At 45.3% G+C, this 22,660-nt stretch overlaps 1 protein-coding gene across 1 annotated transcript in view; it reads left to right on the forward strand.

The window, feature by feature from the left end:
• The window catches only part of CALML4 (calmodulin like 4), a 44,250-nt gene extending 25,421 nt beyond the window's left edge, over nucleotides 1-18,829 (forward strand). The window contains exons 3-5 of the mRNA XM_086949738.1: nucleotides 11,570-11,710; nucleotides 17,857-18,045; nucleotides 18,525-18,829. Coding sequence (XP_086805864.1) covers nucleotides 11,570-11,710; nucleotides 17,857-18,045; nucleotides 18,525-18,622 — 428 coding nt within the window. The 3' untranslated portion in view covers nucleotides 18,623-18,829. The remainder of the gene's footprint in view (nucleotides 1-11,569; nucleotides 11,711-17,856; nucleotides 18,046-18,524) is intronic.
• The last annotated feature ends 3,831 nt before the right edge of the window (nucleotides 18,830-22,660 follow it).

Consider the following 22,660-nt stretch of genomic DNA (forward strand, 5'->3'; position numbering starts at 1 on the left):
TTATAAGTACAATATCCCTATCACCCTTCTTAGCCCAAGTGCCCTCGTCACCAAAAAAGTATCGACAGAGTTGCGCTGTCTGCTCCACAACTGCAGATCTGCAATAAAACACAAACTCGAAATCTCCGATACCATCACCCATCACAATATTGACATGCTCTTCCTAACAGAGACCTGGTTCAACGATACCTCTCACTCAATGTTTGATCTCCTATTACCCACAGGCTATTCTATTTTAAGGAATGATAGACCTGTCAAAGTTGGGGGAGGTGTTGCAGTCATCTTTAGAAACTCCCTTCAACTTAAGGCTTCTCCTATCAGCGCCTTCCGCACTTTTGAATGCCTATCTCTTGAGCTTCAACTACACCACCTTGCACCCCTCAGATTTCATGCCATTTACCGCCCACCTGGCAGCGGCCCTTCGTTTATGGAGGAACTCACTGACTTCATCAGCGACCAATACTCGCAAAGGGACAACCAGACCTTTGTGGGTGACTTCAATCTCCACTGGGGCTCTCCGCAAGACTCTTCCGCGAATTTGCTGGCCACCTTCCTCTCTACAAACGATCTTATCTAACACTGCACAGAATCAACACACTCTAAGGGCTCAATCCTGGACCTTGTTATTTCTAAAGCAGGTATGCTTTCTATCGCTACTCCTATTCACGTAGACTGGTCTGACCACCTCCTCATCTTATTCTCTCTTCACCGAGCACACACTATAACTCTTGTCAACCTAAGAGGGATACTTCCTGGTTCCGTGACACCAAAAATATTGAGACCGTTTCCCTCTGTGAATCAGCTTTGCTGTCACTTCCAAGGCTAGATCCGAACCTAGATGTTGACGATCTCACCTCCCAATGCCTCTCAGTCCTTGCAGTCGAAATCAATAACGTCGCTCCTCTCCAAAGCAAAAAGAAAAGGCCCATTCCCTCAGCACCTTGGTTCAAGAAATCCCTCTATGAAGAAAGGAAGCACCTAAGACTCCTGGAGAAACAATGGAGGCAAGCGCCCTCCACCGATAATTTGGCAACGCTTCGTTCAGCAAGATCCAAGTACCACAAGCACATCTTCCTTGGGAAAGCATCACACTTCAGAACCCTCCTTAACTCAGCCAAAAATAGACCCAAAAAACTATTTGATCTCATCAAGAATACTAACTGTTCTCCCCCAACCTCCAAGTTGGAGGATTCTACAAAGAAAGCAGCGGATTTCGCTGTATTCTTTGATGAAAAAGTGAAATCACTTGTGGATCAGGTCGCTCATCCTACCCATCCAGAGGAGCACAAATCACAAGCCATTTGGCAGAACTTCGACACCATCTCTGAAAATGTCCTCCTCAAGTGCATCCTCGAAACAAAGCCCTACAACCATTCTCTTGACCCCTTCCTTAGTGCCATTGCCATTGACTTCTATACCCATTCTCTTCCCTATTTGACCACTCTGGTCAACATCTCCCTCTGTCAAGGCTCCCTTCCTGTTCCCTTCAAAACTTGGCAGGTCACCCCTCTGCTTAAAAACAAACTGCTGATGAGAATGACCTCAACAACTTCCGCCCCATCACTAACCTACCCTTTCTTGCAAAGATCATAGAAAGATGTGTTGCGAAACAAATCTCTCGTCATATCAAGGACAATGATCTTCTTGACAATTTTCAGTCCGGCTGCATCCAAAACTGCAGCACTGAAACAGCCCTGCTGCAAGTGATTGATGACGCGCTGCGGATACTCGATTCGGGGAGGTCTTGTCTTCTAATTCTCCTTAACCTTTCTGCAGCCTTTGACACTGTCAATCACAACACCCTCCTCAACACTCTTTAACAGAGAATGGGATTGGATGGCACTGTGCTTAAATGGTTTGCTTCCTTCCTCTCTGATAGATCCCAAATGATCAAAATAGCGGACAGTCTTTCATCTCCTTTGGCGGTAGGTCAAGGTGTTCCTCAAGGCTCTATACTTGCACCCACGTTGTTCAATCTCTATTTGGAACCACAGGGAAATCTCCTAAGTAAATCCGGGGTCCACTATCATCTCTACGCAGACGACACTCAAATCTGCCTCAAGGTTGCCTCCACTCATGATCTCTCCGTCCTAAGCTCTACTTTGGACTCCATTCAAAACTGGATATCAACACATCAACTGATTCTGAATCCCTCCAAAACTGAATTCCTTCTCCTCTTCTCCTCACTTTCTCCTCCCCCGGTTCGATCATGGATGAACCAGATGAATCTACCGAACAATAAACCCATCATTGTCGACAGCGCAAAATCCCTTGGTGTCATACTAGACACAAAGCTCAATCTACTCTCCCACATTAATTCAATTGCAAAGTCTGCTCAATACCAACTGTGCCTTCTTTGGGGGATTCGTCGCTTCTTCCCGGAGCATGACCTTAAAACCCTGGTCCAATCGCTGGTTCCCTCCAGACTGGACTACTGCAATTCTCTTCTTACTGGCCTCCCCAAATCCCACCAGTCCCTCTTTAAGTCAGTCAGTCAGTCAGTCAAATATCTTTATTTCGGTTAATTAAAACCATAAAAGCAATACACAATTCATTTTTATACCTACATACATTATACAAAATAAAATTACAGATATACAAATATACACAAGATTGCAGTTCATACGTTCATACTTAAAACAATTAAAATCTTTGATACAAAGAGTAAATGCTAAACAATGTGGATTAAAAGAGGCCAACCCTGTCACCCACTATTCATAATACATTTTCCCAAAGAGTAGTTGAAAAATTAACAGCCTAGTTATATGATCGTCTGGCCGAGACTTAATTTATTTATTCGAGCTGCCGCTACCAAAAAACTAGCTACACTAAATGTGACCTGCACAGAATTCAGCATTTGCAAATATAGAAGAACAGGCCTCACCTGGACAAAGGTAAGATCTTTCAGAATTGGGTATAAGAATTTTTTTCGGGGCACCAAGTAGTGTTCACAAAACATAACTAGATGAAGCGTGTCCTGTATTGAAAAACTGTCACAGGTACAGGGAGGGATGTTTTCTGGGGTCCCCCACTTTGTGGAGGCACCAAGCACAAGGTGAATGAGATTGAACCTGAACCTAAGTAAAAGAAAACAATGGTATGGTTTGGTCACATATTTTAAATAAGGTTCCATGACTGGGGAGATTGATAATTGGTATATTGATCTCACCATTGGTTTACTGAGTTCAACCTCCTCCCTTTCTACCTCCAACATATTTCTGAAATGTAACTTAACCCACCCTACATCCTCTTTCCTGAGGCCCTGTGGTGATAAATACATGTCCGGACGCCCCAGCCTTACGCATGCCGCTCTAACATACGCAAGCCAGGGTATACTATCCGCTTTATCCAAGGCCAAACAGTCATTGAGTATAAGGTGGTTCAGCGTAATCTCCTCGTTTGTCCAGGTTTTAATCCATCGTAACAAAGGGATCATTTTTAGGAGGTCAGTAATATATCCCAGACCCACTTCACGATGGATTGAAAAAGTAGGGGATGACTTTGGGAGTGACAAAAGAGATCGTACAAAATTATTTTCAATAATTTGAATGCCTGGTGATGGTACATAGCCCCAAATATCAGCCCCATAGGATGCAATTGCTAAACATTTTGATTTATAAATGCGGATCATGGCCTCCATGGATCTCGAGCCAAGTCTTTTAGAGAAGTTCATGAGTCCTGTGGTGGATCTCACAACCCCATTGCCTTTAACTTTCAGCTGAGGCCCCCAGGTCCCTCTTTCATCAAATGTAACACCTAAATAACAGAAAAAAGGTACCCTGGAGATTGGTGTTTCATTACATCTAAAAGTTTTGATCTTCATGCTTTTCTTGCGAGGACCAGTTACCATAACGTGGGATTTTGATGTATTAATTTTTAAATCCAAGGCTTCCATGAAGGATCCAAAGTGGTCTAGCAATCTTTGTAAGCCAGTGCCTGTGCGAGCAAGTAGGACGGCGTCATCCGCGTACAGGAGGACTGGGATGGATGACCCTCCCATACGCGGAAAGTCCAGGGTGGCTAAATTCAAAGAGTTACCCAAGGAATTAATATAGAGTGTGAATAGAAGAGGGGCCAGAATACAACCTTGTCTGACCCCTCTCCCTGATCTGAATTGCTGAGTGCACCTCCCGTCCCTTGTTACCCTAACAGAAGCGGACAAGTCCTGATGAAGATCGTGTAAAAAATTAACCAAAGTAATGTCCAAGCCCATGTCCCGCAAAATAAGCCATAGTTTAGAGCGGTTAACTAAATCAAATGCGGAGGATAAATCCATGAAACCTAAATATAATAACCCTTCCTTCACCACTGTGTATTTACTAATAATGAGGTGAAGATTTAAACATTGGTCCATGGTCCCCCTATGTGCTCTAAAACCATACTGGAGGTCAGAGAGAACCTCACTCCCCTCAAGCCAATCCCCAAGTCTTTGTAGAATGACTCTGCCCAAGATTTTAACAGCAGAGTCCAACAAGGAGATTGGCCTGTAGCAGGCAGGATCCCCCCTGTTCCCCTTCTTAAAGATCGGGACAATAATAGAAGTGGACCAGGAAGATGGGAAGCCTGCTGATGGTATAGCATTAAAGACATTAGTTAGTATTTTGGACCAAAATTGAGGATACTGGATGTAAAGATCAGCAGGGACCCCATCGGGTCCAGGGGCCTTATGTTTGCTTGTATCCTTGATCGCCCTTTCGACCTCGGAGATGGTAAATTGCATGGTCATGGTGTCTCGAGGAAGCGCTGTGACTGGGGAAGTTGGGACCCCTACCTCAGTTTCATAGATTTGTTTAAAATGGTTAAGCCAACTTTCGTCTTCGATCACACACCATATCTGTTTTCCCATCCTCAGTGAAAAAAGGTTGATTAATAATGGCCCAAAGCGCTTTACTATCTCTCAGTACATTTGTGGATAAAAGTTTCTCCCAGGCTTCCTCCTTGATTTGTTTCTTACGCTTGGCAAGTGCAAGTTTGTAATCCTTTCGGAGGCTCGCCACAAGAATCTTATCTCTAGGTCTGTGTTTGAGTGCTTTCAGTAAGGCACTATGCATGAGCGAGCATTCCTTATCAAACCATTTGTATGTCTTCTTGGTACCTTGTGAGCCGTTCTTGGACTCTAAGTTCTTGGAGATCCTTGAGCAAATCTCAACGTAAGCAGCCACAACATCAGGCCCTAGTGAAGTAGGATCAAGACAAACTGCCATCTTTGCCTTGGTTTCCTGCGCTAATGTTTGGAAGAAGTTTTCTGGAACGATCTTCTCCCATTTTATCCTCCTGCCCTGCTCCTTACTTGAAAGGTCTCTAGGGGCAACCACACCTGTGTCTCTTCCAGTCAAAAAACAATCCAGATCCACGATCAATAAAACAGGGTTGTGATCGCTGAAAATAGCGGTCTCCACCCTGTATTCCCGAGCTTTTACTAGCACCCCAGATGAGACAAAAATGTAGTCAATGATAGTATTTGCATCTCTCCCGATGAATGTGGGCACTCTGGTCTCATTATTCCCAAGGCCTGGTTCAAATAGATTTAAGTTGGCAAGAAGATTCTCAAGCCCCTCGCCCTCCTTAGTGTGTTCGAAGTGGGGAAACCCCTCGGCCGGTAAACCTCCATATGTGTCATTATAACAATCCCCCTCACAGGGGTGAATATTAAAATCGCCCAGGATAACCATCTCTGGAACGGAAGTGCAATCGTGTTTATAGACTGACAAAAAATCTAGCAGGGCAATCAGGTGCTCATTCACTAGAGAGCCCTCCCTGGAATTATAAAAATTAATGAATAAAAACGTTTGATGGTCCGAAGTGGCCCACTCAATGATAAGCGTGTTCGTAGGAGCAGGTTCAATTTTTTTAAAAACCCCAACCAGGTTGAGTGAAAACAGTGTGAGTAAGCCTCCCTTAGCTCTCCCTCTTACACCTGGTACTGCTGGGGTGGAGAAACTGTGAAAGCCATCCAGAGAAAAACAGGTTGATTTATCCCAAGTTTCTTGGAAGGCCAGTATATCATATTGTTTAACAAAACCCTGCCAAACAGGGTCTAGGGCCTTGGCAGTTATCCCCGCCACATTCCAAGTAAGGATTTTACAAAATGTTTTTTGGGGGTTATGCATCACCCTAACCTCAGCAGCTACAAGACCCTTGTCAGAAGTTGGAATTAAATTTAAGTTCAGCATGTCCGGAATGCTATTTTCCTTTTCCAGAGGAGTGAGAAGAGAATGAGTCCTCTGTCCAGTTGGCAGGCCCTGTTTTTGTCAGTCAACCCAGTCCGTGGTTGACAGGCATTCATAGTGGTTAGCAGTTGGAAAATTAAGGTGATTATCGTACCCATTTACAGTCCGGTGGTAATAATCTGGGTGACTATTTAGTGGCCCTGCGACAAACCCCCCTTGGTGCGGTCTGCCTCTTCTTCTCCTAATCAAGTTCCATTCCTCGTCTCCACCCTCATCCCAGCCATAATGTTGCGCCTCCCATGGGGGGTTAAACCTCTGCCTGAATTTTTGGTCTTGTGGGCCTCTTAACCAACTCCATCTTTCGTCTACTTGATTCCCCGGTAAGTAGAAGTAATAGAGGGGCCTAGCAGTGACCGTACTTGCTTGATATCTAGAGGATCCTCTGCATATGTGTTCTACCACTTGTGTGTTCTCGAAAGTGACCACAACACAATCCCCCTGTAGATTTTTTCTATTCCCTCCCACCCATGGGGTTCTCTCCACCATTAGGATATTACTTGGAATGTTTGGTGGTAGGGGATGGTTTTTGGAGAGCCAGTGGCACACTTTATTTTTCAAGGCCTGGTAGGATTCTACTTCAGATGGTGAGATTTCAGTGACTCCAGTGAGAATCACTACGTAGGGGCAGGCGTCTGGGGGGAGATGGATGTTTCTACGCGCCGCTGCCTTAACTCTAGGGGCCAGATCGGGAATTGTGGCCAGCGGAGTGGGATCATTAGATTTAACTTGGGGAGTTAATTTAGAATTATTTGAATTCCCTGATTGTTTTGGGTCAGGGGTCTTTACTTTAGTGTTGGCCAGATTTGGAGTGTTACTAGGGTTCTTAGGAGCATTGTTCTTAACCACAGTGACGTTTTTTCCAGCCAAGGATGACTTATTAGCTGGCTTGCTAACTGTATTCGCAACATGGGGTGTCTTAGGATTCAAGGTAAAACTTGGGGCACTTATATCTTTGTGGATATTTTTCAAGATAGTTTCTAGGCAGCGTAATCTAGCCTCTATGGATTCGAGTAAGACTGTCAACATATTAAAAATGTTATTATTATTCGTAATTAACCCGCTCCCATCTTGGCTATATTTGGCTGAATTAGTGGCTCCACCACTAAGTTCCAGGATTTCCTCCAGACTGTTATCGATGATGGTGTCGTCTGGAAGACTTAGAGGCAAGCCGACTTTTGTTGGGTGCGCCCCCCGTATCATTTGCACAGTCTGTCGGGTTATTATTCACTATTGCCGGGTCTATAATGATGTTGCCTCGGTTGTGGGCAGTTTGTGCTTTTTTCCCTTTAAGGGTGGAAGATTTGTTGACCTTTTGTTTAGGGATAGCTCCTTCTTTCAGGCCCCTTTGAAGTGTGGCATTTGCCAAAGGTGGATTGTCAGACTCATTTCTATCTGGATCACTCTCTGTCAGAAGATTGAGATTCGGGGGGCTTCCAAGTCTTGTTGTGAAATTAAGATGTCAGAATCCCCGGTATCCCCGATGTTATGTACCATGGCAAGGGTATTGGGGCGGGATTCGGTGTTAGGCGTGCATGCCTGGGCAATAAGCCCTAGAGAAGATCTCTTAGCCATCGCTAGGTCTTGAGACACCCTCCTGTCCATTAATATTATCCCCTCATCGATTAATGCATGGGTACGAACAATAAAGTCGTCCAAAGTTCCGGTTAATTTTTTTGCTCCAGCAACAGCCATGCTTCTGGTTTCCCGACAATTCATGGCGGACCCCAATGCTAATCTCAAATGACCTTTTAAAAGGTTAGCAGTGTAATGACAGGACCATATATTTAGGGCTTAACAATGAGTGACAAACATCCCAATGTCGTATTAATAGATATAAGCAAACTTACAGTTTCTTTGTCCGGACTTTGCTTGGGTTGAAGAAATTTGAGCAGGGGTGGTGGCCCAGGCCAGGCTCCTCAGGCCTCTGAGGGCCACAGAGGGCCCGCCCTTTGCCCGGGCTTAGCTCCGGGCGTCCCGCTCGCGTCCCGCGTAGCTGGCCCATGTGCTGCTGATAAGCGCCTCCTGGCGCTACGTCACAATTACGTGCCGCCGCGGTGCCTGCCTGGAACTGTAGTCCCGGAGCGGCGGCGCGATTCAAGCTGCAAGTGACTCTTGGCCCCGGTGGCGGGGTCCTCCCAGCAAGGGAGCTGTGCGTCGAATGACTCTTGGCTCCGGTGGTGGCGTCAATGAGGTATGTAAAGTGTCACCTCAGATGCTCCTGTGCTCTCCCCCTCTCCGCCGGCCCGTGTGCTGCTGATAAGCGCCTCCTGGCGCTACGTCACAATTACGCGCCGCCACGGTGCCTGCCGGGAACTGTAGTCCCGGAGCGACGGCGCGATTCAAGCTGCAAGTGACTCTTGGCCCCGGTGGCGGCGTCCTCCCAGCAAGGGAGCTGTGCGTCGAATGACTCTTGGCTCCGGTGGCGGCGTCAATGAGGTATGTAAATTGTCACCTCAGATGCTCCTGTGCTCTCCCCCTCTCCACCGGCCCGTGTGCTGCTGATAAGCGCCTCCTGGCGCTACGTCACAATTACGCGCCGCCGCGGTGCCTGCCGGGAACTGTAGTCCCGGAGCGGCGGCGCGATTCAAGCTGCAAGTGACTCTTGGCCCCAGTGGCGGCGTCCTCCCAGCAAGGGAGCTGTGCGTCGAATGACTCTTGGCTCCGGTGGCGGCGTCAATGAGGTATGTAAAGTGTCACCTCAGATGCCCCTGTGCTCTCCCCCTCTCCGCCGGCCCATGTGCTGCTGATAAGCGCCTCCTGGCGCTAGTCACAATTACGCGCCGCCGCGGTGCCTGCTGGGAACTGTAGTCCCGGAGCGGCGGCGCGATTCAAGCGATTCATACCAATGAGGTATGTAAAGTGTCACCTCAGATGCTCCTGTGCTCTCCTCTTTAAGTCTGTTCTCCATTCAGCAGCTCGTTTTAGCTATGGAGCCAAAAGAAGCGACCACATCACTCCCATGTTATCCACCCTCTGCTGGCTTCCCATCGAGGCAAGAGCTATCTACAAGACTGCCTGCATCACCCACAAAGCCTTGCACTCCTCCTCTCCTCGCTACCTGGCGAATAAACTGAAACTCTCTGGAGGCTCTAGACCATCACGAAATGCGAAAAATCTACTGCTTAAACCTCCCACTTTCGAGAAAGAAAGATCGATTGTCCAATCCTTTTCAGACAACGCGGTGAGAGTCTGGAACTCACTTCCGCCTCAGCTCCGGACCACCTCCTCCTCCCAGACCTTCAAAACTGACCTCAAAGTTCTCCTCCTTCAAAGACACTTCCAAATTTAATTCATGCCCTCTCAATTATCTGAAGGAAGACCTTTTATTATAGAAAATTCTATTCTCCATAACTATGGAAGTGCCTTCCCAGTGTGTTCTTGTGGATTGATAGTCTGCCATTTATTGCTGTTTTACCCTTTTACCTGTGTTTGGTACTCTTTTGTAACTTGCACACATCACTTTTCTCTTGGAACACACTGTTTGCTAACTCTTACATTTGATTTGCTTTCGATACTTGCACAAGTGCCACCATTGCCTACGTAACGTTAGTTCTTGTGTTTTAGTGTCTGCCTTGTATTGCAGTATTTTACCTCTACTTGTACTTTGTACGCTTTTGTAACCTGCCCACGTCACTTTTTCCTCCTGTAATGCACCGTTTGCTACCTCTTGTATTGCTCACGATTGTCACTTTTGCCTCATGTAACTGTGTTTGCTTTTGTAATTTGTTCACTTGTAATGTTCTCATGTCTCATTTCTGTTCCTATTGTGAAGCGCTCTGACACCTTCGGGTAAAGTTTGCGCTATATAAAAACACATAAATAAATAAATAAATGTACACATAATGAATGCCCTGTGCCATTTGGAAGGTGGTGTTTTATTATTGTATTTATATACTACTATTATTAGGCAATGAAATACTTCAAACGTGTTGCCTGAGTGCATTGTGTGTTCTTTTTGTTTTGTTTTTAACACCTAAAGGGACAGATCTTGAGCTTAGCTCCTCCCTATGTGATTTTTTTCATCACCAAAAAGGCAAAGTTATCTACACAGTTCCACGCCACACAAATCAACTCCACATATTTCCAATCTACACCACATAATTTAACACTAAACTACATCATTTGACTCAACAACATAATTACACAACACACCACATACATCCAATCCACATCACAGACTTCCACATCATGCCACAAAATTCAACAACACACCACATCATTAAACTCCTAATACATGCCTTTCCCCAACACAAAATACCATTCCACATAATTACACTCCATAGCACACAAGCCTACTCCACATATTTCCAGTACACTCAATACCACATCATTATCATCCACATAATTACATTGCACACCATGCCCCATATTTCCACTACACAAATCCACTCAACAACATACAATTTAACTCCACAGAATGCCACAACTAACAATTCTAATCCAACCCACATCATTTTACTACACAACACATACATACACTCCATAACACATGGGTAAAAGACATTGTCATTTACAAGGGCAATCGCTCTAATGCAAGCAAATGTGAGACCTATTGCATTGCCAATGCTTTATTGTAATGCAGCCCATTTTCCATTTAGCCCAAAATAAAAACGAAAAGTTTTCTTTTCGTTTTTTAAGAGCAGGCAGTGGTCCGTGGGTTCACTGCCTGCTCTTAAAAAATGTTTTCACCCACATTCACAAGGGGGGAGAGGGGTTAGGGACCCCTTCCTGTTTGTGAATGGGATACCACCTCCTCCACGTAGTAGGTAAATTATGAATGTTTTGCAACCACATTCCGGTTGCAAAACAGCAGTTGTCCTCCTCTCCGTCATGCTGCAATATCCCACGTTGCCTTCCCTGCTACTCCACCATGTCCACACCTGCCCCATGCTGCCACAGCTGCCCAGAGGCCTCAGTCAGATCAAGCAGACGCTGGCCTCTTTGTGCCACTCCGAAGTGTTCAGAGAGCCCTCGGCCCACCAGAAGCTGCCCCCTTCTCCTGCTGCCTCACCAGTGAACGGCCAGGCACCCAGCCCGAGGGTCACTGGATCGGATCCGCGGGTGGCGATTGTCCCACTCCCCTCAGCAATGGATGGTGGTGGATAAGGGGTCTGCGACTGGAGTCTCACTGAGTCTTGTCTGTCTTCTTGGCGTGCTGGCCACACCTCCCTTGTCATGTGTTGTCACCTTCGTTTTCCTTACTTTTGTTTTACATAGTGGGTTAACACATACTGCTACTAACTCCTTTAGGTTGAATTAAAAATATGACATTGACAACTGTAGCCATCAGGATTCTCCAATTCTCCTAACATCTTTCCTCTTGTGAAACCTGACTGCAGAGTTCAAGGAATGCTTCTCTCTCTATGATAAGAGCCAGAAGGGGAAAATAAAAAGCAGCGACCTGATGACTGTGATGCGATGCCTGGGTGTGTGCCCCACACAACCTGAGATCAACAGACACCTGCAGGTGCATAAGATTGGTGAGTAAAAAAGGAGCAGAAACTTACATCAGCCACAGAACAGCATTCTGAACATACCACCATATCCCGCTTTGTTACATAGAAAACTTGTAGGCAGATTCCTTCTTCATTCGTCTAATTTGTCCCTGATAGTATCCTAATTCAAGATTAGGAAGAGCACCAAAAGGTTATCCCACACATTTGCCTAACCATAAGGGACATGTTGCATACAATATGAGAGAAAGTTATGGCAAATTAGCTGCCACAAGACAAGACCATACATTTTCAGTAACATCAAACAAAGTGCCGGGAGAACAACTCCACTTCATGTGAGCTACTGCTACAAACCACTCTACTGCACTTTTATAGGTCCAACATGTTTCTATATTCCACTCTAACGCTGTACATAAAGAGCCCCTTGGGAACACAGATACATTCTCTCAAAGGGGACAATCACTCTAGCTCTTATCTGGAAGTGCAATACGCGACCTTGAGGAACAACGCTTGACTTGGAGGAGACAATTTATCCAACATTCATTTATTTATTTTGTAAACCTTTTTATTGGATTTTATAATTAAACATGTCATACATTAATCACATTTCATACTTGACTGCTGCAGAATTACAATGAACCGTAACATTGCCGTGACAATGCGCATTGGGGTGGTTAATCAAGTAGTTAACTAGTCAATCAATAGACAGAGATTTCCCAGCAAACTCAGTCGGAGCTGCCAGGAGGCAACACAAAGATGGCCGTTGGTGAGGTTATTGCGTCACTCTGACCCGTATGACAGTGTCTAGTTTATAATCCCCCTCAAGGGGTGTTAACAAATGGCAATCCAGGTTCCAAATTGAACTTGGGGATCTGTAACTCAGGGAATGCGGGGTCGGGAGGGAGGAGGGTGAGCATTCGGTCGCATTATGTGGGAGCAAGCATGGTGGAGCTCCATGGTGTTCCATCACCTGGGGGCCGTATTCCTATTGTGTCCATTATTGTGTGTCCCGAAGGGTGGTCCAGTTGAAGGGCTGGTGTAGTGGGGGAGGGAGAGGGAAGGGGGAGTGTGTAGGCAGATTAGGATGCACTTGATCCCGATGCCACTTGGGCGTCTAGTGGGGGATCCGCACTATTAGCGTGCGTTTGCTGAAAATCATGCAGGAGCATTGCCCATTCTAATGAAATGGGACGTCGCTATATGCCTCGAACCTCCTCCTGACGAATTAGGTCTTCTTCGGTAGCGGCCCATTTCTTCACCACCTCTCACCATGCCATTATTGGGGGACCCTCTGTGGCTCGCCAGTGCATTGCCACACTGCGCTTTGCTAGAAGTACGGCTAGCAGGGCGAATTTGGTCTCTACCTTCTTCCGCTTATTGCGCTTAAAGATGCCCAGGGGACATGCCTCCCATGTGTGAAAATCTGTTAGGCATGTAACTGTTTGGAGTATAGTGTGTACTGTCGTACAGAGGGTTTATTTTAAGGGGCAAGTCCAAAACATATGGATAAACGGGGCATCCTGAGTGTGGCAGCGGGGGCATTCAAAGTGGGAGGACGGGTAGAAACGCTTAAGCCGCGCCGGCGTAAGATAAGCGCGGTGGGGTACGTTAAACTGGACATTTTTGAATCTTTGGTTGCAGGACACTTTTTTGTGGTGTTCTAGGGCTGTCAGCCACTCCCTTTCATGGAGATTGCGGCCAAAGTCCTCCTTCCATTCGTGTCAGTGGTGCGTGCGTGAGTTCCATGATGGATTTATAAATTCATGTAATATGGTGCCTGCCAGTCCCCATATGTAGTAGTGTGTGCACCACTGGATGAGTCGTGGGTTCCCCGTCCCCTAGGTCCCAGATCCTTCTGCAATCTGCCACCAGCTGTCGGTGCGGCAGGAATTGACTGTCTGGAAGCCCACTTCCTTCGGCCAGGTCTGTGAACGGGAGCGGTTGGCTGTCGGAGAATAGGGCTTCAGTCTCAGTGAGCTGGTGTTCCGTCCAAACAATTTATCCAACATTCATAATTGTGAAGAGAAACAAGTCACCCCTTTCATCCCTCATCCATGTGCAGAGCCAGTTTTTGCTCAGTAATATCGTTTTAGCAAGGGTCACTTTACTGTGCTTAGAAATCATGCCTGGCTGAGTGATGTTCGGATCCAGACTTTACATTAGTCATATGCAACCATAATGTTCTAGGTGAACTGAAGACAAGAAGCTCACATGGTTTGCATGTTCTACAGGCTAGTGGTCTACAGTATATGAGGCACCTTGGTGCGAGGAGGCATGATCCCAGTCATTCCAAACTCCGAATTGGGTTGTAATCCTGACGCATCTATATTCCAAATACTTGCATGAAGATTATATTTTTTTGATTATTTGTTAGAAAGTCGAGAGACTTGGAGTGTATTCAATGATGGGCCAACTGAATTATAAAAAACAGTAAGGGGCCAGCAATTTGCTCCCTACGCACCCTTATTTGATCATCTTCACTTGGTTGGTGTATGACCCAGGAATGGCTCAATTCTAGTTCTCCGATCAGTTTGTCGGGGGCCACAAGGGACTGCCAGTATATTTTGCCTTTCCCCTTCACCCTATAATATGCTTTGCACTTGGTGCAAAGCAGCTCAACTTGACCCTGTTTTTACTTGGGAGCCTGTATCATGACGTCATAGCTGGTGGTATCAGTGGTGGTTTCAGTAAGACAGTAACCAATAGTCTGGTGAGTTCTGCAAGGTGGTTCGCAAGTAATAGCGGAAGCATGTTGATTTTGAAGGTGTCCGTTTTGGTGAAAGTGGTGACCACGATGATGAAAGATGTCTCAGATTTCTTATTATCGGATGGGCCACAAGGCAGAGCCCTGTGAGTTGAGCCAGATAAAGCTGAGGGGGATTTTATCTTAATTTGCTTAGGATAAGGACCTCTGTTTTGGAACAGCCTAGGGACAGAAAGGGGGTCATATATACCAGTAAAAGATGGATCAAAGAGTGGAGACACTTGCTTCAGACATCGTCTTAAAAACACTACATCAATTATAGAAGACAGTCACTCCAGCCTTCACGAATAGAGTGACATAATTCTTAGGAGAACCTTACTTCTGCACTCAGTCAGTGCATCAATTAGAAAAGACAGTCACTCCAGCTTCCACATATACGAAGAAACATTGCTGTTGATTATAGAATTAACCATTTATATAGTGCCCTGCTAACTGACTAGTGGCACGTTTAATAGCAAGTGTAATTATCCAACCGAGTAATATTTATTTTATTGATCTTTGAAGGAATGGAACATGGATCCTCCTGATACTCCTATGACACTTAAATTCATGGTTTTCTGAGTCAGTGCCCTTCTGTTCTTAACCACTTCTTCCAGGAACCCTGACAGTCCAGCAGCCTAATTATTGGACATCTCGTAGTGATATGAGGACCCTAATTGTTCTTATGAGTCTTTTAACTTTGCCCCTTTAAGCCTTATGGGAAATACAGAGGCTGAATCTTAACTTTCAACATTCCCAGCATTGATTCATCCTTTCCAAACCATCCTGGTACCACCAATGGAAGGTCCATTCGACTAAAGCTCCCCACCCCTCAGTGCCTGGGTACCCCCTCAGTGATAAGTCATGTTATACAAATACTAATTGATTGATAAAATAATTCCACTTCTTCAGATGCTCATCTTTTCTACATGCCACTCTCCATTTCACCTTGCTCAACGATTCCCTAAAAGACAAACTGATCTGTTACCTACATATATCCACATTCATTATTAATGGTCTACGTCAGTTCTTCACAACCTCTCACTGCTAATCCGGAGAAGCAGTCTGCAATCACATTTAATAACTGTAAAATGCGTGCACATTAGCCAACCAATGGTTTATGATCTGCTCTCAAATGATAAGGAACGTCCTTCTTGCATGTATGGAAATATGCGGATACCCAGCAACAAATGATTGCCTTTCTGCTAACTGTGGAATGCCAGAGCCAGACTGGGAGTGGACACTAATCTTGTGTATGGAGGTGCCACTCCTGCACCAAGGTATGCTGACGCCATCACTCTATGAGTCATGGATTGCAGCTAGTGAATGAGTTGTGGGAGCATCCCACCAGCAGTAAATATGCGCTTTAAACTTAGAGCACAGAGAAAATTAACTGGGAAACATCCTCACACGAAAACCTCACAGAAAGAGACAAGGGACTGAGACTTCTCTGACTCCCTCGCTATCAATTTGAACTCACTTAACAGAGAAGTACTAAAAACGTAATCCTATCTACACAATTTCCAAGACAGACTGGAGCTACAGGTTATGTAGTAATCCACATAGGAACAATAAATATCATATCTACTTGAACCCAAAACGAAATGAGGGAAGACAACACATGTCTTAATACTGCCCTCACACACTTTGCAGTGTCATGCTTCATCATTGGGCCGCATCATACATCCAGGTGCAGACCAACACTCTGGATGGAGCGCAATCTTTTTTTGACGAAGAACAGTGGTGAGGGTAAACAAAAAAGGGAAAATGTGATAGAACACACACAAGACACGTACAAAACGTGAAACAACTAAAGACAAAAAAGAAGAAGGTAGGTCTTATCCCCTCTACAAAGGGACCAAACAGTGCAGTATATTGATTTAAAACAAACTAAGGGTCAACATAGATACTTTTATTCTATCTGTAAACCCCTAGTAGGATTAACAATATATTTTGGGGTATACAGGAAAAGCAACGGCTCCTATAGCCCCAAATACCAACATGTTTCTGCCAATATTATGCCCCATCCGGGTCGCGCTGGCTTTCATCAGAGTGTTTGTCCCTACTTGAAGGTCATCACCCAACTCGGGTGTTTTACCTTTATCTATATGGTCTGTAGGTAATATCCACTTCTTTTGGTACTCTTCAGAGTTTCTGAGAGGGAACAACTTCACGAGTTCATAAGAAATTCTCTGAACCCGGGACTTAAGTGGGACTGTGGTCTCGCAGGAGTACTGTCCTCACATAAGTCCACCGTCGATGGTGGACTTATGTGAGGACAGTACTCTTGGTGTCTCTTGTGACTATGTGACGGCGAGAGCACAGTCCCACATAAGTCCCGGGTTCAGAGAATTTCTTATGAACTCGTGACATTCGTTGTCTTCCCTTGTTTCGTTTTGGGTTCAAGTAGATATATTTTCTGTTCCTATGTGGATAACTACATAACCTGTAGCTCCAGCTGGTCTTGGAAATTGTGTAGATAGGATTACGTTTTTAGTACTTCTCTGTTGAGTGAGTTTAAACATCCTCATACGTTTGGCCTTAGATGCTGCCTGATTTAGGATTTTTCTTGCCTAATAAGATCTTATCCACCCATGGCTATCTAGTTCTTACTACACCAGGAAACGCGTGGGCGAGGGCAGAGAAGCCAACACTGGCTGTCTCCAGCTCTTCAAGCAGAAAACCTTAATCCTTTACAAGCTGAGCGACGATGGAATCAAATCCTATTCGTAAAGTACCTGTGAAGCATATACACTGCAGCTTCAATTGTTTAAAAAAAAATACTAGCGCAAGATAAACTAGTCAACTTGAGCTCCAAGATTCTGTAAAGTGTTCTCTACCATGAACGACTTGGAACCTCTGAAGGTGCACACCTGTAAGTTTTGACTAAATGTCTCAAATATTCTCCATCTTCCTTCTAGCCACAGTTTGATGACAGATACTGAATACTGATCGGAATGCAGTTTAATTATTGGTTTGTTCTGATGTAAATAAGGATCTTATCCAATTTGCTGCTTAAGTGTGCACGGCAAACGTGTGAGTCTTTTGAAGTTTCTTAGATTAAACACGTGTACTTGTATAAATACCCAGAGTGTGCTTCATTCCAGGCTATGGTACATTGGTGCATTTGTATCCTAGATAAAAAGATTTCTGTAACTGCTTCAAGCACTGAGATCCGACTATAGGAAGTTGCTCACTCAGCTATCGGGCCCTTGCGACAAAAATATAAAATGGAGCTATACCTTCTATTTATACCAACCATGTGCCTATATAACTGTTTGTGCTTTATAACTACAACAGTGTTTTACCTATAACATGTGATTATACTGGGTAACTATGCTGGGAGATATTATCACTGCATTCTGTGAGAGTGCTAACGATGGAGGGTGAAGGCTTCTCTCAATAACCGCCCGCGTGATTCTTGTTCCAGAGAAGACCGGAGAGATAGATTTCTCCACTTTCCTGACCATGATGTACAGACAGAAGCAGCAGCAAGACCCCCTGAATGAGATCCTGGTTGCCCTGCTAATGACTGACCACCAGAAGAAGGGGTCCATCCCAGCATCTGAGCTCCGGGCCAAGCTCACACAGATGGGAGAAAAGCTCACCCCGCAGGAAGGTAAGACTTCTCCAAAGGGCTGACTTCCACAGGCCACAGTTCTGTAGAGCTAAGGCAAGAGGCCACGTTCATGCTGTGCTTCTGCCTGGGGCCATTCACTTGGGTCAAGGCTGTCACTGAGGGCAGCGCTTCTCCACAGGGCCATATCAGGTCAGCTCTGTCCTACTACAGTGTCTGTGGGTGGGGCACTTACCACCCCTTAAACCTGGTGGTGAAAGCAGGACGTCTACCTAGGGTCTATTATTGCCTGCTCTCACAGATTTCCCCAGCTGAGCTAGGAAGCCGTGATATTTCCCATTAGGTAGTTTCCTTGGATGGAAATTAGGAAACACCACGTATATAGCGCAGTACAATATTTACCAAGGCATTAACACATTTGAATGACTGCGGCCAATCCTAGGCGAGTCTGCCCAGCTCTAGATTTCAGCCCTGTCACAGAGCATGCTTCATTCCTATCAATCAATGTCTTGTCTTTCCAGTGGATGACCTTTTGAAAGAAGCCAACGTGGGTCCAGACGGGGGCGTGAAATACGAGGACTTTGTCCGGAGAATCACCGGCCCCGCACCAGACTATTAAACCCGATCTCCGAGGGACAGCAGCCAATCCTCTCCCTGCAATTAAACCTCACAGTTTACAGACCTTCGGGGCCAGCAGTAAATCTCCATTTTGGGTCTGCGCGCCGCAAAGTACAGCATCTTCTGTCGTCGACAAGAAACGCAGAATGTCTCTCCATGGAAACTACATTTAGAACATTAATAAAAAGAATGTCCTCACTGAACTCTTGTTATGTTTAAAAGTGTGCTTAATGTGCAAGTTTATAAAGAGAATCGAGACTGTGTTCTAATTTCAGTTCTGCACAGGGATTTCAGGAGCAAATGAAACATTTTCGTGGCGTTCCTATGCCTCAGTGACAAAAGTGACTTGTGTTGTGTGGGTAATGGCGGGGCATGCATGCGTTGTGGTGCCACAAAGGCAACCATATGTTAGCGCATTCTCTGGTCACTGCTGGCAATCAATGGATATTGGTGTTTTCTTTCTTTTAATCCACACAACCTAGCATCTCACTTCCAGTATGACTTTCACTCGCTTCACTACAGAACTCATCGCTGTAACTTCACTTTGTGTCGGACCATCTTCATTCACTTAGAGGAGCGGACTTCACTGTGCTTAATGTGTATAAGAATGAGGCCTGTTGGCCAAACTCTGCTCAGAAGCTTGCAGCCAGTGCTACTAAATATTGGTGCGTCGAATACCAAGGCTGCGCATTCTTGAATCCATCTCAGTCCTCTTTAATCCACTACCAGTCACTCCCTGCCACCTTTTCTCACTCTTTCTGGTCTCTGTTTTCACCCTTGGTGATGGATTTTCATCTTTCTTGCCCTATTTCTTTCCCTTTTCTGTGTATTTCCCTCTTCTGTCTCGATCAATGTCTGATGAGAAACAACAAGTGCTGTACAACAAAATTTTGTGCCGGTGCCCAGACCAACAATCACCGGCTCAAATTAAGCACTAGACCTCCTTTCCAATCTTTTTCGTGTGGTTGAAAGTAGTTTCCCTTTGGATAGTCTCACACGTCTAACTCTGACCTAGTTCTCTGGGGATGGGAGTATAGAGGGCTGTCACATGGTTCTGGTTTCAATCTCATATGTCTTCTCATGCTGCTTCCTACAAAGGGTCACTTCCCATTTCTGCTACCCTCTCCTAAAGATTCCCATACGTTTTAGTCTCTGGAACTGTGTGTGTTGGTCCGTGTGGTGTTCGTTTGCATTTTATGCAGATCTATTCCAAATATTTATCTCCTTTCCATACAATGCACACAAAGGATTATACGCCTTTTTGAATGGTTGAAGCTTTAATGACATCACGGTTTATTTTCCTTAAGCATTCCAGAATGTGTTCTAAAACAAAACGTAATTTTTAATATTGACCTGTGCTTATACTGACACCCCACTGACCCCACAACATTGACTACCCATATGTTATCAAGGTGCGTCGATTTATGAATAGTAAATTAATCCCTCCCTATAAAAGCTTACATTCACAATCTTAGCAGGCAGCATTGCAGATTCAATATGAATGCAGATCAATATTTATGATCTCGATACTGTGACATACAACTTTCCAGAAACTATCCGGTCCTTTGCATCATTGAGCCAACCCATTGTGTCCCCTTTTTACACACCACACTGCACCACAATTGCACCCAATGATGGATTTCCATTTAGGCAGCTCTTGACTTTTGAGATACAAATCATATAGATATCCACACTTTGAAAAAACAACTCTACAATATTAGGAAACTATATCTTCGGTATTCAATCACATCTTTCTGATTACTTTTATCAACTTTTTTGTCCCTCGGTTTAACTACTGTTTTACTTTCAAGTTGGTTTACCTGCCTAATGTCTTCAACAGTTCCAATATATCCTTTATTCCTCAGTTTGTATCTCATATGACCGTTCTTATTCTTCAAACCTTCTTTCTTACCTGGTACAATTTAAGGTAGGACTCACAATCTGCCATGTCCCTCACTTTAGCATACCACTGCGCATAATGTATAATATGTATCCTATTGTAAGGTTGCCATCAGGGGCGTCACTTAGTCAGTGAAATCCAGGGGGTGGGGGAATTAAAAATGTTCCAACTAAAAAAGCAGCGGGCTGCAGGGGGGAGGTGACCATGGTTGAGGATGGGCTGGGTCAACGACGAGCAGTGTCAGTACTGATTTGCATTAGGTGGGCTCTATCTAGTGTGGTATATATAGTGCAGGCACCTCCTGGCCAATCGACTGCACATCCAGTCTCAAGAGTCAGGGGTCCAGGCAGTGATCTCTTCTGATAGACAGGAATGAAGGTAAGACCCACATATGGTAGAGACCGTTTGCAATTTTTATTGTAATCTCTATGCAGCACAGGATATGCCAGCAGATGCTGCAACTGCATACCACACACCTCTGTCCTAATGACGGAACATGCGGCCAAATTGGACCGTCCTAACCAGATTGAGAAGGTCATCTCTAGCATAGACCATTAAAAACCATCCAAATCCCTGAGGCCTGGAGGCTTTCCCGCCACCTTTTACAAGAACGGCATTTCGCTATGTGGAACTCCAGGAAGTGACAAAAGAACTCAGAGTAGTTCCATAAGTGGCAGGGCTCAGTGCGGACTGCCACTCGCCAACTTACGTTCATGAGCAGGGAAAAAAACTCCTTTGCACTTCGCGGAGGGGAGTTTTCTGCACTCCGCGGAGCGCAGAAAACTCCTGGAATGGAGTGGAGTGGAGGTCACTGCCTAGGCCTAGTTATAACCAACCAACTGCTGTGGTTTGTGTCCATGGCCCCTCTTCCACCCTATTTCCCATTAACAGAGGTACATGGCAGGGGTGCCCTTCGTCCCCCTGCTGTTTGCTCTATATATAAAGCCGCCCATGGCGCATAGATGTCAGACTAACCCCAGGATACAAGAGATTCTATTTGGGGAAGAGAACAACACTATCAGTCAATATGCAGCTTATGCCCTAGCAACTATGAAGTAGCCTTTCGCCTCCCAGCCTGCCTTTCTTTATGAGCTGGAGGCATTTGGCCAAGCAGCAGGTTTTAAAGTGAATATCCATAAATCACAGGCCCTTAATCTGGCCTTCCGGCCACATATGCTGGACACCTTACAACCGGCCTTTGCCCTTCAATGGGCAACAAACATCTTTTCCCTACCTTCGGCTCCCCATTACACCCACGATCCCAACAACGGTACCTCTTAACTATCAAAACCTGACCAGCCAGATCAAGTCTGACCTGCGCCAATGGCAACCCTATTCACTCTCTTTGCTTGGACGAGTCACAGCTGTGAAGATGGCGATTATTCCCAGTATTTTGTTCCTTTTTCAGGTTCTTCGGGTCGAGCCACCCCCTGGAACACTATGATCCCACCAGCAGGAGCTCAATCGATTTGTGTGGGTTAACATAAGACCTCGCCTAAGCAGAAATTTTAGTTATAGACCGTCAATAGAAGGTGGTCTAGGGCTTCCAAACCTTTATCGCTACTACCGCGCTACCCAACTTAGGGTCTTTGCTAAATGGTCTCACGAGGAGTCTGAAAAGCATTGGCTTTTCATGGACAAGTCCTTACCAGGGCAGCCCATGTGGAGAATTCCCTTTCTCCTCAAACACAATTGACCCAAAAGCCTCTATCTTTCTCCCATTACTAAGTCCTTGTTGGCCTTCTGTGATAGACTGGCGACACAAGAGGGTCTTACATCTTTTCCTTCCCCCATCAATGCCTATAGTTAGGAACCCATATTTCACTCCAGGCTTAAATGATCCCACATTTCACCTCTGGAATTATGTGGGTTGGAGATCTATTGGCCACATATTCGACCTGGAGGGGCCTTCTACCTTTGAGTCCCTCCACACAGGACATGCGTTGCCGGAATCGGAGTGCTGGCATTACATCCAGATCCACCACTGGGCGACACATCCATCTGTATGTCCTGGAGCACAACACCAGCTCACCCCCCTCGAGCGTTGGTTGCTCTCTAGGTACTCCAATAACCGACTCACTACAGAAGTATAATGCTTCACAAGCCACACATCTATGCCATCCAAATCCACTAGCCAGA

Source organism: Lissotriton vulgaris, unplaced genomic scaffold (assembly GCF_964263255.1).
Source record: "Lissotriton vulgaris unplaced genomic scaffold, aLisVul1.2 SCAFFOLD_550, whole genome shotgun sequence".
Taxonomy (NCBI): Eukaryota; Metazoa; Chordata; class Amphibia; order Caudata; family Salamandridae; genus Lissotriton; species Lissotriton vulgaris.